Raw genomic sequence first — 18,182 nt, forward strand, 5'->3', positions numbered from 1 at the left:
TGTTACAATCCCTTTTCATGCATCTCTCTAATGGTCCATAGATGTGTTGTGAATCTGCAAGGCTGAGCTGTTTGCTTAACACACAAGGGTAAAAAAATACGGCTTTGGGTTCCTTAATTCATTCAGACCTGTTTCCAGGTGACTGACCTCAAAAGGGTTGTTCCTGATTTCTTCCAGTGTGTGATGGTGAATGATGACCACAGCCCACTGGAAGTGGAACTGGTGGTCTACCTTGTATTTCAGAATTTCTCCAGCCATTCATTCAGATAACAGCTATCTGTTGTAATGAGAGGGAGGAAAGAGAGTATTTAGGAAGATGAGACTATATGTGATGGGCTGGGGGGCTTTGGTTGGAATGACATTAGTGCTTGATGCTCTAACATCCAGCCTTGTTCTCTAGAGTTGATTTCTTTTTTTCTTTTTGCTTTACTGTGAAAATAAGTACTGTTTAAGAAAAGTAAATATTATAACTGCATGTTTTCTAGACACTGTGTAAGAGTGCAAATCCTCAGTGGAGGGAACAGTTTGATTTTCACTACTTCTCTGACAGGAAGGATATGTTGGACATTGAGGTGTGGAGAAAGGATAACAAAAAGCACGAGGAGCTTTTGGGAACGTAAGTTGGGTTTGAGTTAGATTTTTTTTGTTTTGGTGGGGGGAGAATGGGGCAAGTACAAAAAATAAAGTGATTTTGATTATTCTTTTTTTTAACTGATCAATTTGTTTTCATTTACCAGCATCATAATGTATTTTTCTCTCCTTATTCCAGTAATGTCCAGGTTATGTTTACATTATGTTTATTAAAACCTATTAATAGGTAATTGATTAGCCAAAATCTGAATGCAGAGACACCCAAGCTGCCTCTAAAACCCTAAATATTGTGGGGACTCAGTGGCATTGAGGAGGCAGGATTTTTCTGTATTCTTGTGGTGATATTGCTCCACATCCTTATACACTCTGCCAGTGCCAGCCCAGGGATCTTTGTTTTCCTTTGAGGGTGGTGTCCCTTTTTTTCTGTTTACACTTTGATGTTGTGTTCTTCTATGATGCTTTAATTCCATTCCACTCGATCTGAATTTGTACAGTGTTATTTTCTTAGTAGTACCTCTCCCTTCCTTTGGCTTTCAGCATTGTCCTGTGGACCCATCTCCTCAAACAGCATCTGTGCTCTTGGGTACATGCAGCAGCACCAAGAACCATTCACTTTACTGGAGACCCTCTTTGTTCTGTCCATGCTCATCTGCTGGCAGGATCATTGCCACAACTCTAAATTTCCTGAGGGTGGGGACCCTGCCTGCCATTGTTTGCTGCTCTCACCTGGCCAGGGTTTCACAGCTTGCTTACTAAGTAACAGTAACTCATAAGAACATTCTCTTACTTTAAGCATTCAAATAGTTTGAAACTATTCACTGAGAAGAACAATGCCCTTTGGCTCTACAAATGTTTGTGGTTTTGCAGAGCAGGAAATTCTTTCTGGCTGAGTGCTGTTGCTCATCACATGGAGAAGTGGCTGAAGATGAATCTGTTCCTTCCATTCTCACAGTTACTTCCATTACTTCTGATATTCTGTTAAGAGTTAAGAAATAAAGCAGTGTTTGCAGCTGCCTCAGGTCAGTCTCCCTGATGCTGGAGCAATTCTTCCTTAGGTTTTTCCCCTTTATATTAATTTTTCCTTATGTTTCCCCCCCTTATTTTCCTACTGGTTTCTGGCAGGTGGTACTTAGTGTGGCAAAAACTATCAGTGAAACCCTTTTTCTATTCAGCACTGGTGAGGTCTGTGTGGTAGATTTACCTGAAAGTAAAGGTAAATCTTCCAGGGTAAATCCCTGGAAGTGTTGAAGATCAAGTTGGATGGGGCCCTGAGCAGCCTGTTCTAGTGGAAGGTGTCCCTGCCTGTGTCAGGGGGGTTGGAACAAGATGATCTTTAAGATCTCTTCCAACCCAAACAATTCCGTGATTCTATGTTTAAATTTATTTTTGCTGTCTATGTGGAGAGAAAATTTTCTGCTTTTGTTGTCTTAAGCACAGCAAATTGGCTGTAGCATCAAAACAGGAAAAAATACACTAGTTTTTGAAGAGCAATTGGGAGAATAGGTAAACACCAAATGCATAATAACAAGTATTGTTTTTACAGTGTAGAAACTTTTTGACACCCTATAAATAATATTTTATGAAGGGCTCAAATGCAGTCTAATCTGGAAAAGGATTCTGTTGGAAAAACAGCATTATGAGGTGCCATGTTTATTGTCTCCATGATTTCCAAGTTGAGTTGTGAGATTTCTGGATTTCACAACATCATTGTAAGAAATATTCTTTAGTGAAATGTTTGTGGGTTATATTCGGTCATTACACACAGCAGTACAGCCAACTGCCCTCAAATAATTCACATGGTTTTAAGGAAAAAGCAAAATTTTCTGGATCTGAGTTAATAATTTTGTGGTCTATTTATGAATAGAGTTAGAATTCATTATGCTCCCTTCCAGCCTGTTCAGCCTTCAGCTGTGCTGGTTAAATCTTTAAATATATGCATGTTTTTAATATTTAAATGAAGTTGGAGGTGCTCACAGCGGAGTCAAATCTGATAATCCCGACTGCAGAACTTTTGTGGCATAAAGACTCCTGTTAATTCCTTTAGACCCAGGATTTCAGATAGTATGGATGCCTTAAGCCTCTGGAATATGGTTCTTCTCCCAGGCATAATTTGGTTTCAAGGTAAAATACTGCTCCTGAAATAGGACCTGAAGTGTCTGTGGAGAGCATGGAACATGTAGAATAAGGAATGCCTTGCACCTCTGGTGCTGAGCACAAACACCTGGGGTGTTTGTCTGCTTGTGAATTAGTGAGGAAGCATTTCATGTCACCCTTCTATCACAAAACAAACCCTCACTGTCAGTGCACATCACAAGCTAAATTATTACATTCAGCCTACCTGCAGTCTCCTTAAAGCTTCAGCTGGGTCCAATTTCTCTTCCTCACTTAAAATCCCGCAGCCCTGAGTGGTTCAGCTGCAGCGTCTGGCACTGAGGGCTGGCTGCATTTTGGTGCTGGATGAAATAATCCCTCTATTTAGTCTGCACAGGACTGTTAGTAACATTTATTGAGTGCTTTTTGTGTCCTTTGGGATAAGAGGCATGCTATAAACAGGAGACGCTGTTAATGTATATGAATAAACAAAGGTGTTAACGTGTGCAGAATTTGTCCAGGCAGAGTTAAATTGTTTATGCCAGGTTGTTAGTGTTTCTGCACTGGGGGATATGTTCTGAAAAAAGAGATGCTGCAGAACATTGACAGGTTTTCCTTCACATATTTACCTCAAGAAAGAGGTTTTACAAAAATTGCTAAACTTAAGCCCATGAGCTCTGAGACTGGAGTGCATCCAATATCTTTATGATGAATGCCTTCAGGAAACTGTCTTTGCAATAAGAAACAACCCATGTTTTAAAGGTTGTGCTGTTGGGATGGAGCAGTAAAATCCCCACTATGGCTTCAACCAAAACCTTTACTTAAGTTTCACCAGGCTCTGGGATGAATCAGAAAAACAAAATTTATCCATGGAATAAGTCATAATGAGACCTTACTAATTGTTTCCCTGACACCTGTGGTATTTGAAATTCCAGGTACTAATCACAGATACATCTTTCTGTACTTTGTGGTAATGATCCTGATCTCTTTTGTGAAGGGCTTTCAAGGAGTCTGCAAGGGGTAAAACGGCAATGTTCTGTACAGATTTTTTTGTATGTATTTATATATATTTAAAGATTCCTGTCATGATTTAATTAATTGTGAATGGGAAAGTAAAATACAACTCCATGGCTAGTAAGAAGCAAACCTCAGCACTTTTTAGTGAAATTTTAACATGTGATTCCCTGATAAACAGATGTTTTAATCCCAAATTTACTGTGTACTGTCTCGAGTACTATTCCTCTGCAAAATGAATTAAAAAAAGGGGGAAAAAGAAGCTACAGGTGAGGGCTTTAAATCAGAAGAACAGTCTTAAATGAAAACTAAAGCTCTACAGGACTAGAAGCTAATATAGGGGTGTAGACCTCAATATTGATCAGGAGGTGGAAGGACAGCATTTAATTAATTGTGGTTAAAAGAAAGAAAAGTGTTACAGTTGTGTGCACAATGCATTCTTAACTTAGAGAACTGCAGCCCCTATAGGTTGTGCATGTAGCCACTTGTGTGAAAGATTATGTCTGAATTTAATATGTAACATAGCAAAAGATGACAACAAGCAGAGCTATCCTATCCTGAGACAGGATTACTGTTGAGGATTTAACTCAGGAGATCATTTGTATCACCTGAAATACAAATATTCTGAGAGTTTTGCCCTTTGCATTCAGATCAGGCAACTTTTAAACAAAAGTTGATTACCTCCATTAGTTTGATTCTGTGCCCATCTCAATAATCTCCTACTACTTTCCTGTGAAATAATTATCCGTAATAAGATCTTGCAGATAGCTGAGAAAGAAAGAAAGGAAGAGTTTCTGTTTCAAGAGAATGAGGGAAGTAGTTTGAAAATCATTAGACTCGTTTTAATAGTGTAGAAGTGTTTGTGTGGAAATTGCTGAATTTGTATAGCAAATTGAATGTCTAATTGTTTTACCAAGCTGCATCCTTTGCAGTCTGATCGATTATGTTGTATAACCTAAATGAAACAGGTTGTCTTTTTTGTTTCTTCTTAAGCCTTTTTCCAGTGCAAATGTGGATTTTCTTTTCAGCTCCTCACAAGAAAATAGAGGCATACCTTGAGTGAACACAGATGTTTTAAGGAAAGTTAGTTTGCACAGAAATGAGACATGATTTGAGGAAGAAATACTTACACTCCACCTCCTGCTGTTTTCCCTTCCACATGTGTGTCCCTCCTACCCCCCCCACACCCTTATTCTCCATCTTTTCTTTGACCTTATGCGAATCAAATTCTTTTAAGAAGAGAAGCAATTCCAATTTGCCAAAACAAGATGGAATTATATTTAACTTTGCCTTTGACATATGATGGAGTTCTGAGGTTATCTATTGGTGGGAGATGCACTGTTGTCCGAACAAGTTGTGTTTTCTGTCTTACTCCATGGAAAGTTTTAAACATAAAAAACAACTGCGGCTTTTCCCAGTTGTGGACTGTGTCGAGTGGGTGGTGTATGAAATGCTGATGTGGGAGACATGGCCTCTCTTGCCAGTTGAACCACAGACCAGCTGGGTGACCTTCAGATTTCCCCTCTCCTTCCTTCAGTTTCTTCATCTGGAAAAAAAAAAAAAAAAAACCTAACAAAGCAAACTAAACTCCATGATAAGGATACATCCCCCCTTTTGTGCTGATACCCAAAGTATCACTGAAACTTCTGCAGCCTGAGACACAGTGGTGTTCACACAGCCAGGGTGATGCTGACCTCCACTGTGGAAATGATAAGGGCTTTTTCTCAAAAAGAAATAAGGTCTTTTCTCTCTCTTTGTTGTTGTTTTGTTTTCTTTCCTGCTGTAACTTTTCCTGTCATATCTTTCTGAAGAGTCTAGGCGTAGCAATGAGCTTTAAATGCAACCTCTCACACTTGGAAATGGTGTTGAGAGGCAGCCTACGCGCCGAGCCGTCTTGGTACTCTGCCTGGTTTATTTTCCTTCTCTTTCAAAGCACTTGAAAGCAGTTAATAAGAGTAAACTTGAAACCTGTTGTACCTCCAGAGCAGTGGAGAGAAAAGAGCACACTTAAGGCAAAGTTGTTCCCGTTAATTGTGGTCAGAGGAAGCTTAAGGAGTTGTGTTGTAATACATGGAGCTACTGGACAACTTAGAAACTCATCAGAGCAGTGGCTTTTACTTCCTAACACGGTTTCTTGGGTTCTCAGGCTGAAATGTTTTGAGATTTTTTTTTCCTTTTTTTCCCCCTTTTAGCATTCACAGAAAATAGGCTGTTAAGAAGCGGAAAGCATGCAATTTATAGCAGATGGGCATAAACTGCTCCAGCTCTACTACTGGAATGGGATCAATCAGGAACACTACATGCGCCATTTACCCAGAAGAAACCCACCTGGGGGAACCCTGTGGAATTTTAGCCTATTAAGACAACACCTTAACAAGTTTAGTTTAAATAAAAACTTGTCGGCAGGCATTAAGCGAAGCAAAACCCCCTTGCTCTCCATCATCCACTGCCCGTCCCTTTGAGAAATGTCCCTCCTCTTGCAGTGTGGCAGCAAACCTTCTCCTTCCTTATTTTTGTTGGTTTTTTGGTTTGTTTTATTTTTTTTTTTACCCTTTTTTCATCTGCAACTTTTGCTCAGCCTGTTCTTACAAGCCAAGCCCCACGGAGGTTCAAGAAAGTTCCACTCCATTAACTGGACTTCTAAATAGAAGGCATTTAGCTGAGCCAAGTGATTAGGCTTTTTGTTGCATTTAACCACTCCCTTCATGTATAACTGGCTGCCTGGTGATCTCTCTGCTTTAGCCCATACTCATATTTTTATTATTGTCTCTTATGAATGTTTCTCTTTTATCCTCTGTGTTTTATTTTTGGGGGAAGTATCAGGTTAATGATACGTATTATGTGCAAGGAGTGGGTGGGGGGGGACTTTTAAGACAATCCTTCCCTTTGGGAAATATAACAGTACACTGAAAATGTAGCTCTAGTAAGGCTTGTAAAAGAGATTGGGGCATACAGTATAATGTAGCATAAAATGGACTATGTGACTTTAAAGAAACTAATCTATTTTAGACTAATGTTTTAAATTTTGCATTTGCCCCTTTTCTTTTCCCCCCGGTGAAATAAAATTGTGTTTCAAATCCATGACAAAACACTGGGGGATTTTAGAGGGGAGGTGAGGCAGGCCAGAGTTAAGTTTTCCTCCTGTACTTGCAGCCCAAACCTTTTACTTCCCCTTACCAGCAGACGGACCAGAAAGCAAAACTTGACAGTAAGTGCAATGGAAATTACCTAGCTGGTTTCCCGTGTTTAATTTTGAGATTTTTTTTTTTTTTTTTTTTTTTTTTTGCATTCTTTCCATCTTGAAGAAGCAATAAGTTTTGGTGTCTGCTTGCTACTGAAATCAATACAAATGTTGTTTTATTATTATTTTTTTTACTATCTCCTTTTCCTTATTAACCCTTGGCAATGTCGTTCCAGGTGCCACGTTGACATTACTGCCCTGCCAACAAAGCAGACCAATTGCTTGGAGCTGCCTCTGGAAAAACATCCAGGGTCCCTGCTGATGCTGATTGCTGTTGCCCCATGTACAGGAGTGTCTATCTCTGATCTGTGTGTCTGTCCTTTGGGAGATCCCAACGAACGACAACAGATTTCTCAGCGTTATGTGAGTTCGTGTTTCTTTTTCCTTTTTTATTTCTTTCTCTCTCTTTTTTTTTTTTTTTTTTTTAGTTTTGAAATAGTCAAAATTGCAGGGCAAAAAATAAAATTCTCCAGTCATAATAACATGTCCCCTACCAAAGAAAACTATTAAATGGAATAGTTGTTGCATTTTGAATGACAAGGAGATTGGCAGGGCAGATAGACCCAAGCAATTTGGCTGTTTGTATTTGTTGAGTTTTAAACTAATGCTGTTCTTTGCAAACTTGAATTGTATTAAGAGATTATCGTGGGGAATGAGACACTGAATATCATGAAGAGATAATAATATACTTAGCTTTATTTCTTCCTCTAGGGAGGTTATTTTCTGGACTTTCAAATGTTGGGAGATAAAGCTATATGATGGCTTCCACATCCTCAAAAGCTGCTCAGGAAGGATTAAGTGTATCTCAAGTTGTGCCAGGGGAGATTTAGATTGGCTATTAGGAAACATTTCTTCACCAAAAGGGTTGTCAAGTACTGGAACAGGCTGCCCAGGGAAGTGGTTGAGTCATCAATGCCAGAGATATTTAAAAGACATGTAGATGTGGTTTTTAGGGACATGGTTTGGTGGTAGGCGTGGCAGTTCTGGGTTAATTTCTGGACTTGATGATCTTAGAGGTTGTTTTCCACCTAAACGAGTCTGTGATAAGTTATTTAATAGTTTGGTAGTTTCTGTTGCTTATATATCTTTGTGCTTTTCTTCTTGCAGTGTATAAAGAATTCCTTTCGGGACATAAAGGACATTGGCTTCTTACAAGTCAAAGTTTTAAAGGCAGTGGACCTGATGGCAGCAGATTTTTCAGGTATTTTATTTCTGTTTCACAGCATATGATGCTATAATATATTGCAAATGATAGACTTTGTGCAGAACTGTCAGTTGATCAAGGAAAAGTGAATCATCCCATCATCTCTCCAGCGGTGAAACATGCCTCGGGGAACTGAGATTCCAAATGGCTTCGACTGCCAGAAGCATGTGGGAAGGTCCAGTGGATGGAGATCTTCATTTCCCTTTATACCTGAGCAGTCTGACAGATAACTTTCCAACAGCACGTCATGCTAAGTGGTTTTTTCCATCAGGAATATGTAAAATAAAAGCTGATACAAAGCAATGGTGCCTGCAAGGTGCCTGCAAAGTACCTGCAAAGCAAAGCCTCTCCGTCTTTTATCTGGTATCTTGTGAGTTTGGAGCAAGACTGAAAGATTTTGGGGTGTCTGGTGTGGTGCTGGGTGTGTGGGTTTGGTGATGCTGCAGGCTGTCACCTGAAAGAGAAAGCTTGTCAGCAATGGGGCTGTGAGTGCGATGCTTTCTCTTACAGCTTATTTGAGGCTTCAATTTGGGATGACCTTTTTGGTGCTCTTACTCCATGAAAAGTATGGATTTTCCACTGATCTGTACCTCAAGTTGTGCTTGGTCCTGACAGCAATGGACACTAACACCTTTTAAAACCACAACTTTATATTGTACCTCCGGGGAATGTCTAGGAGGTTGATACTTCTCTGTAGCGACTGCCTGGATATTATTATTTTTATTATCATCTTCTCCAGGATTCTGGAGACCTTTTAATTCCCCTCTCTATCTCTCAGCAGCTCATAATTCACAGGCACAGCATTGTGTGTTGTGTATTTGCTGACATAGTCATTTTTTTTAAGATAACTTGTTGATAAAGGCAGGGAAGATGCTAGAGGGAAAACACTCTTGCCCCATTCTCTCGTATTTGTGAAGGCATTGTTGCATAAGAGAATGCTGCTCCTAAAAAAAGGAGCAAAGGAGAAAGCCCATGATTAATCATGGTACTATTTTAGGGCTATATTCAATTCAATGCTTAACCCCGAAGTGGAAAAAAAACTTCAGTGCAGAGAGTAGTACTTTAAGGAACTGAAGAACTTAATTAAAAAAAACCAAAACCAAAACAAAACCTGTCAATAATGAAAGGAAACTTGTAAAGAAATCCATAGCTAAATTGACATAAGGTGTATGTCCATATGGAATTAGGAGTGCAACTGCACCTTGCTGACTAATTTAATTTAATAAATGTAGCACAGCAGAGCAGCCCCAGCCTTGCCATGTGCCAAAGATTCCATCTAGAAATATGTGATGTTTTAATATAGACAGTGTTCATGGAAAGAGCTGAGCCCAGAAGGTTTTTTACCCTCTGGAAAACTTTGCTGATGCTAAAGCAGTTGCATCACTGATGGATTTGGCCCCCTTTCCCTCAGTACTCAAACAGGAGCATGTGGGTGGATAATGAACATTGGAAGAGACACGCAGGTTCTTGATTCTGCAATTCAAAGACTTTTCATACAGAGTATGTGACACACATTCCTTGTGCATAGCACAGAATGAAATTCTGCTTAAGTAAAAGGTTACTCAGTCTGTCATTATATTCAAAATAACCCAGGCTTTGAGCCTGATTCATGAAGCAAATGACAAATTGTTTTTCAATGGCAGTGCTGAAAATATCCTAGTATTATGCTGTAATAGACCCACCAAATTGCAAAAGGATGCAGCCATTTTAGGTAAAAATAGCATAATTTCTGATCATGAAATGAGAGACATAAAGATTAATTATCTGTTCTGAGCCATTCATAAATGATTAGTGCAGCAATTATGGGCTTCCATAATAGAGCCCTCCTAGAGCAGTGCCATATTTCCTGCATTGCCAAGGAGACTGCTCAGATTTATTGTTATTGATAAAAGTAAATTCAAAGTCCCAGCTAAAAATCTAATAAAGGGAAAATCGCAGAGGGAATCAGAGGTACAAAGATTTCCAAGGGTTAATAGAGGAGCAGTGTGAGCAGGTAGTGCCCCTTCCCTGTCCCTTCCTGTAGCAGTCATGAGTCTTATATCCCCCAACTCCTGCACAGCAGTGGGGGTGATGCCACCTTATACCTTATTCCCATAGTAAAGATTGGATTTTGCTGTGATTGGGATTTCTGTCAGTTGCTTGTATGTTGTAATCATAGATTTTAATTGCAAGTTTTTAGCCTGCTGTAATGATAGTGATCAGAAAACACACAGTATCTGCTTTGGTTTCGGACAGTGTTCTGAAAATCCATATTTTACTGTTTGACATAAATTTTGGGCTGGTTTCCAGACAGCTGTATCATATATGTAGAAGCTCTTCAACCACAGCTAGTCCAGTTTGAGCCTTCCATGCTTTTATATTCCTAGATAATAGTTTTGTTGACGTGGAAATGACTTTTTCTGCTTTGTTGGATGTTTTCTGTGTACGCATGAGAGTTCTTCTCAAACACTGCATTTGCTCACTGACCAAAAAATAGCATTCAGAATACCAAATTATACAGTGGGATTGTTTTTGGCATATACCAGTTTGCATTTCAAGCAGTTTCTCTGAAAGGCTACGTGCATTTTCCACACTTATCAGGGAATGGGCATGTAAGCTGAAAAGGAGAAGACAAATATATTCCAGTAATACACATGGTCTTTAAACTTTACCAATATTGACTAGTTAATACCCACTGTTTGCATACGGGAAAAATTCCTGTTTAGTTTATAAACTTCTGAGAGTAAGACCCTTAAAAGCTCTGCATTAATAATAAGGATTAAGAAAAGGACAGCTTTTGCTTAAATATCTTGTTTGTCTGCTATCTAAATCCCTGCATTGCTGACATATTTAGTTGCCTACATAAAAGTTAGGCTGGAGTGTCTGTGGCTGAGTTGTACATGAGCGTTGGAGATGAGATTAAATCAGACACTGAGCCAGACATGCTGATAAGGGGCCACTCTGCTCACAAAGGAAACTGCTTAGCTCCAATGAATTGGGAAAACTACAAATTCATGTAATGTGAGTGATCAAAAAATACATTAGCCAAACATGTCTACAGCTATCAGATTCCATGTTGACATCCTTCTTTACAGAAGAGGGTTTTTTTTTTCCCTTTTTTGTTTTCTTGTTTTGGGGGGTTTGCTCTGTTTGTTTCCTGTAAGTCCAATACCTGGATCATGCATGGATTCTCCAGTTGATGTTGGGTTTTGTTTAAACTGTGTCTTGGTGTAGAGCCTTCATAGCTTCCAGGACTTGCTCACATGGAACTAATTGAAGAAATGCTGCTGATTCAGTCAGTGTTGTGCTTCTTTTCTCCTGATGTGGATACTTAATCCTGTAATCTACTGAAGAAGACAACAGGCTCTAAGCAGAGGATAAAATAGGGAGTGTAACTGCAGCACTGCTGCTTCCCTGGGTCAGAACAATGGTGCTGCTTTCCTAAGGGCATCTGAGTAATTAATTGTCAACATGAAAAGATCTTTCTTGCTGTAAAGACTGAGAGATAATTCACTGGAAGTCTCAGAGTTCAGGTATTAGAGTGAAGCCCCCAGAGTGAGCTATAAGGTGAGTGTTGGAGTTCTCAGAATTGGGGATGAGTCACAGATACTGTTTCCTTGGCAAGTCATTCCAACAGAACGGAGCACTTTGCAGTTGCTTTAATGGATCTAATTTTATTTAACCAATTGCTTCCTCAGCCCTACTGCATACTAAATACCATAATTGGTCCACTTAATTTTTCTTTTTCTTTCCCTAGGCAAAAGTGATCCTTTCTGTGTCTTGGAGCTGGGAAATGACATGCTTCAAACGCACACCGTTTACAAGAACCTCAATCCAGAGTGGAACAAAGTTTTCACATTGTAAGTGGATTGCTTTGGAAACCGTGCAGCAACTCCAGTCAGCAGCTTAACTAGGAAAGCTATTGACTTTGAGAAAATGCAAAGGTCAAGTTTAAGATATGTCATTTTTTCATAGTCAGAGAGGATGTTGGAGAAATCTCAAATATAACTTAATTAAAGCCTTTTGCCTTTTACTAGTTCTTGCATGGAGTTTATTAATAGAAGTCATTAAAAGAAAAATTACTGTGATATTTATAGGAAGAATCATGACTACACATAATGGAGTCATAGCTTGATCCAAGATATAATGTAGCAGAAAGTTGAGACCAGATACTCACGCCTACATTTTCCGTAACTTAAAATAAAATCTATTTCATTGTACCTTGGTAGAATCCTTGTTTAATTTGAAATAAGCAGAGCGCTAGGGCTCATGTTGGTTTTGGTATATCTTCTGAATTTAAACTAGTCAAACATGCTCCAAATTCGATGCTAAAATTTTTATAGAAATCAAGGTATTCTTTTTTTTTTTTTGGCCACTTTATTAATATTAAAAGTTATAATTTACGTATTGCTTTTAGGCAGCCCAATTTTTTAATCTTGCTTTATGCTGACAAAGATTTTTGTGAATAAGCGAATGAGATAAACATCTCCCAGGACTGCAGCAGTCTATGCAAGGAAGGCAGCTGAAAGGGCTGGCAATGAAACATTTGTGACATTTGCATCTGTCCACTGGAAGAACAGTTTGAAAATTACCAACTTCTTGCTGAAGCAACATTCGTAAATACTAGGCTGGATGAGAACACAAGAAAAACTATCTGATTTCTTTTATAGAAATACTTTGCTGGATTTCTGTTTAATTCAGAGGTGCAGCTGAATGCTCGTCCCTTGGAGTCCTTTCTCATACTTTGTCTGTTCTCAAGAAGCTTCCACTCATCACTGTTTTTTCTGAGACTGTGCCAGCAGATGAGTCTTGTTGGATGTTCAGCCAGCAAAATAAATCCAATAACAATCCAAATTTATTTTATTTAAAAAGAAAGTTTTTGTCTATACTTCCTGTGGGTCTCAAAAATGTCAGCTATGGACTCTAACTTTCTTACTAATGTTGCCTGGTTAATCCAAGCACCAGATCTGCAGAGCCAGTCAGGCACTCGCATCTCTCCTTAGATTTTTGTCCATTAAAAAAAAAAAAAAAATTAAACCCCTTAAAAGCTATTGATGATTTAGATTTGTTTTGGAGCAGTGTGGATTGTTTTGAGTGGATGAGTCCATTTCAGCTGGAGCTTTCAATACCACCAGAAAGCCCTCCACTTTATATCCAGGTTTTCTGCAACACACTTATCTGTGTGTGTGTGTCACTGTGCAGTTTTAATGCAGTGAAGCTTGGGTCTGAATTCAGCCCTTGACCTCTCCCAGTCACCAGCTTTCTCTGTTGGAGAGCTGAGTTTTACATTGATAGCATCACCAATACAAAAAGAAAAAAAAAAAAGGTCACTGTCTGTTAGTTTCTTCACCTAGTTATGCAACTGAAACATGAGGGGGAAGCTTGGGGAATACCCATCACTTGATTCATTTTGGGGGGGGAATTTAATTAAATGCTGGTTATATACTCCAAGGTAATACAAACTTAATTAGTAAAACAGTAGTCTCGGATCTTTGTGGAGGAGGCTGTGTGCATGTGTATTGAATATTATTTTTTTATGTGTCTGCACGTTTTTGTTCCAGCCCTATTAAAGATATTCACGATATTCTGGAAGTGACAGTGTTTGATGAAGATGGAGATAAACCCCCTGATTTCCTTGGAAAAGTTGCCATCCCTTTGCTGTCTGTAAGTTACCTTTACCGCATGTATCATGGTTGGCTGGGAACAAGTTGCATTTTTTGTCCCCCCCTGTAGCACAAACCCCCACAGATTTAAACAGGTTTTGTGATCTATACATGCCTTAGCTGGCAGTGTTTATAGTTCTCCTTAGTTTAACGAGCGCTGTCAACCCATCTTAGTACAAATTTGGCTGATTGGAAAGCAAATTGCAGAAATGTCTGTACTTCATCAGTGCCATGTAGGTCTGAAAACATAATTGAGTTGTTCTGTATGTTTCCACATCATCTTCCGAAGGTAACATTTTAAGCATGTCTTTGTTCCGTCTTGCTTCTTTTTACTCCGAGAAAGTAATTGCACATCGCAGTAGGATTGACTAGAGATAGCTGTTGTTATTGGCACAGCTGAATAAAATTACCTAAAAGGGGTGTTTTCCACTCCATAGTGCTTTTAAAGACTGGTGGCTTTTGTTCTGTAAACAAATATGTGAGGAGTGAGCGCTACCATGGGAGTATAAAATCAAAACTGGAAACAAAGCGAGCTCAGGGGAAAGTGGTTGCTCTGGAGATTAGAGAGTTGAAGCTTTTTCAGAAATAGCCAAAAAAGGCCAAGCTAAAGAGAGTGGAACATGAAAAGATCATTAAAAGACTTTAATAGAGAAATGGGGGGAAAGCAGCTTTGTGTTTGGTAAGACTGATTTAATTTTGAAACAAGACTGGTAATAATAGTGAGCAAACCAGATCAAGAGGACGTAAACAGCTCCATGTGTACGTGCAGTGTCACAGAAGGTTCTTTCTGGTAGCTTTTAGAGTAAGGCATAGGAAGAACTTTCTAGGCTGTGACTTATTAAATCAATTAGTAGATGAGGCTTGAAACATCATGGGACTCTTGTGTCATATTAGTCAAGTTGTGTAAACACGTTTAGCTGTAAGTGTGGGGGTTTCTGTGAGTTGTGAGGCAGATGCCTTGCAGGAGGTTCCCTGTGCAGAGGGGAGCCTGTGACAGATATTTGTGCAGTTGAGCCCTGTGCAAACGTGTGGGGAGATGATCTGTTGTGCAAACATCATGGTGTGATTCTTGGGGTTGTCCCATGCAGGAGTCAGACTCAAGGATCCTTGTGAGTCCCTTTCAAGTCAGGATATTCTATGGTGACATTTATGCTTTCCATCTATAACCTGATTCCAGCGCCACAGGCTGTGGTGAGATGCTTTCGGTAACGCTCGGTGTGATGCTGTGGGTAATAGCACTCTCAAATAGGCAGATGGTGGATCCTGATTGAAATTGCAGAGTACAGAATTGCAGTATTGTTTTGAAACATGCCTGTGAAAGCATATTCACCTCTGCAGAAACGCTGGCACACATCTTCCAGGGTTAAGGCAAGAATTTGTCTTTGAGTTTTAGAGGTTGGCTGCTGCAGAAGAGGCAGTGATGGATTTGTGGGGCTCTGTCCTAGCAGAGGCTGGAGAAATGGGAGATTTCTAGAGGGAAAGCAAAGGTCCCATCTGATCAAGGCAGGCCATATAAGCCTCACAGCATAAGCACAGTTGAGGCAAGGGACCTGATCAAGATCAGAGAGAGGGACTGAAACATTTGGTATTTCCAAATAAATAATAAACTGCCCAAAAAACTCTTAAACTGACTTAGAGGATATGATCCCAAACTAAGGAATGCTTTATAGTGGGAAAGAAATAGGTCTGTGTGCTCCGGTTTTGTTGTGATTTTGTCTAAACAAGTGTATTTCTTGTATATGCAAATTAAAGGCAATGTTACTTTTGAATCTCTTCACAAAAGTGTGTTTGCTTTCATCCACCCTGTGCTCTTTACAGTTCACGCTGGAGTCTGAAACAGGGGAACCCCAGCAATTTGGGGATATAAAAAGCCTAAGATATAAAATGTGAGGAGTAAGTACTGAGCTCTTGGCGGCCCACACGCTGTTGTGAGCTTTACAATGCTCTTCCCTCTGTGGCTAAGACTCTGTGATCTTTTTGGGGATATTTTAGATTGTTTGTCTATTTTTGTAGCTTGAGTTGTCAATATCTCCTCTTTTAGAACAATATTAGAGTCAGTTGGGCATGGAGGATTATTTGATGTTTACAGGGAGGAAAAAACCTCTTAACATCTTTTATTCCATTTTTGATCACTTTGCTAATTTTTCCCCAAGTCCTCGTATCTCTGATGTTACTGGAAGAGAGTGGCTGGAGCAGCTGCTCTCTTGCAGACCCAGTGCTTGCCAAATGGCCTGCATGATCGGCAGCAGGCTGTGTGGGCTCACAGTGAGGAGATGTTAGATTTGGATTTTCTGTTGATTTTATAGGCATTTGTCAAGTATCCCTTAGGAAGCATGTAACAAGGCAGAGGAGGGGAGTGCATGTGTGTGGTAATGTCCAAACTATTCAGTGTAGGGTTTTTTGTGTCCAAGGTTTGAGACAAAAAAAAAAAAAAAAAAAAAAAATTGTTTATGCTTTCCCTTGCCAATTGATCTTCCTCCTTCCCATCCAAACTTCTCTGCCTCCTATTTCAGTCAAATCTAGTGTAAATATACTCATCTCTGCTTCTGATTAAAAACATTTTGCACCTATTAACTTGGTCTGCTCAGACAGAGAATTGGAATTTTCTAAGCTCTTTTTCTTGAAATGGGAATTTCAATGTATGTTGTAATTTTGACTTTAACTTTGAATGTATCCTTTGAAGCATTTAGATAAATATACTAAAAGAGAATGGACGTTAAATACTCAAAGAAGCCTCACAATCACGTAGATTTAATTTCTGTATGTAATCAGACCTAATATTTGCCTGACATTGAATTGTCTTTTGAAAATAGATGTGCATTTGCCATTTTTTTCTTGTTAAAAATGCACAAGTTTGACTTGTGAGCTGTCAGCACGTGAAGTAAGTTTACTTCAGGAATTGTTCATGGATGACTAGATTCTTTTCTTAATGAAAAATTGCCTTGAATAAAGTATATGTTGGAGGGATATGAAATGTTTAATTAATATGACAACGAATTTTGGGTTAAATGTGTTCAGTAGTCCCACACTGGCATTTTGCAAACATGACTACACCCTCATCATCACATTAACACAGGAATAATCTTACGGCGGAAAAATTCAGGGATAGTGAAATTACGTATTCTTCCCATTCATCCTTGACTGTGATCTAGGATTACTGAAGGAATCAATTAAGAAAAAAAGCTGGGCAGTGTGAGAGGAGTTTTAGGGTGCCAAATGATGATTAAAGCTGCAAACTTCACGTGCTGGTAGATGTGATAAAGCAGAATTGAATAAATGCACATTTTGCTAGCAATAAACTGAATTTGGGGACAGAGAGAGAAGTTCTTTGTGGTTTAGCTTTAACTTTTCCATGTTGGTCAACCTATTGTACTTTTCTTCTCCTGTCCTTTTTGTCAAACTACTGTCCTCCTCTAAAGCATGTGTGAGACCTCATCTCCAACACTGCTCTGGTCAGCCACATTCACAGAAGCACAATTTAATCTAGAAAAGACACAGATTACTGCTACCAGGGTATCCAGCAAAATGGATCCCTCTCTTGCCAGAGGTGACCCATAGAGTATGGCTGGGCCAACCCTTGGGCTAGGAGGGAGATCCTGGAGCATGGGGAGTGGAAGGGAAGCCCATGTGCACTGAACAGAACAGGCTTTTGTGCCAGAAACTGAAGAAGGACCTGGGGAACAGAGAAGTAGGGCAAAAACTTTATTACTTCAAGAAAGAAGTTTGATAGGTTTTAGAAGTTTTGTAGGTTCTGGGGGACTTGAACTAATTATCAAAGAAGTCCTTTCTATCTCTGTGTTCCTTTGTGTCCCAGATCTTAGTAAAGGCAACCGTGTGTCTCTTTGTGAGGGTCTGTCTTTTTTCTTCTGTTTCAAGAGACTCCTATCTCCTAGAAGGCTGCAAGTTATTAGAGACATGGGAGCATATAGTGTGCTTCAATGAATTTGAAAGCAGAGTATATCAAATATCCTCATGTAGAAAAGCCTTTGAGAGAACAGTTGTAGTGCAGAATGGAATATTTTTTATCTGCTGGATTATCAGCTCAGAGTAGTCCTCAGCTGCACCCTTTTTTTCCAGCTGACAGGAAGAGGTCTATGAAATATTTCCAAGTGCCAGGCAAGGTCAGTAGCCAACGACCACTGAAAAAAAGGAGTGTGCCTTTGGCATGCTTAATTGTCTAAAGGATGGCCTGGATTCAGAGAGCAGACACCTGACGATTGCACTTACTTAGCACTTGACCATAAGTGCACAATCCATTCCAGGAGAAAGTTTTAGAGTTTGAGAGAAGTGGAATTGCTGTGTTTATGCAACGGAGGCAGCTGTGAAGTGTGCTGTCTGTTCTGACTTTTATCCTCATAGTGAACCAGGACTTTTGGAATGGGGAAAAATCCCCCACATC

General features: G+C 39.5%; 1 protein-coding gene across 1 annotated transcript in view; it reads left to right on the forward strand.

Moving 5' to 3' along the window:
• Positions 1-18,182, forward strand: part of MCTP2 (multiple C2 and transmembrane domain containing 2) — a gene marked incomplete at its 3' end in the record, with an annotated part of 100,689 nt that overhangs the window by 32,389 nt on the left and 50,118 nt on the right. Inside the window, exons 10-14 of the mRNA XM_082290357.1 lie at positions 486-616; positions 7,114-7,300; positions 8,045-8,138; positions 11,878-11,980; positions 13,682-13,784. Coding sequence (XP_082146483.1) covers positions 486-616; positions 7,114-7,300; positions 8,045-8,138; positions 11,878-11,980; positions 13,682-13,784 — 618 coding nt within the window. The remainder of the gene's footprint in view (positions 1-485; positions 617-7,113; positions 7,301-8,044; positions 8,139-11,877; positions 11,981-13,681; positions 13,785-18,182) is intronic.

This window comes from Coloeus monedula, assembly GCF_965178545.1.
Source record: "Coloeus monedula genome assembly, chromosome: 14".
NCBI classification, from domain to species: domain Eukaryota; kingdom Metazoa; phylum Chordata; class Aves; order Passeriformes; family Corvidae; genus Coloeus; species Coloeus monedula.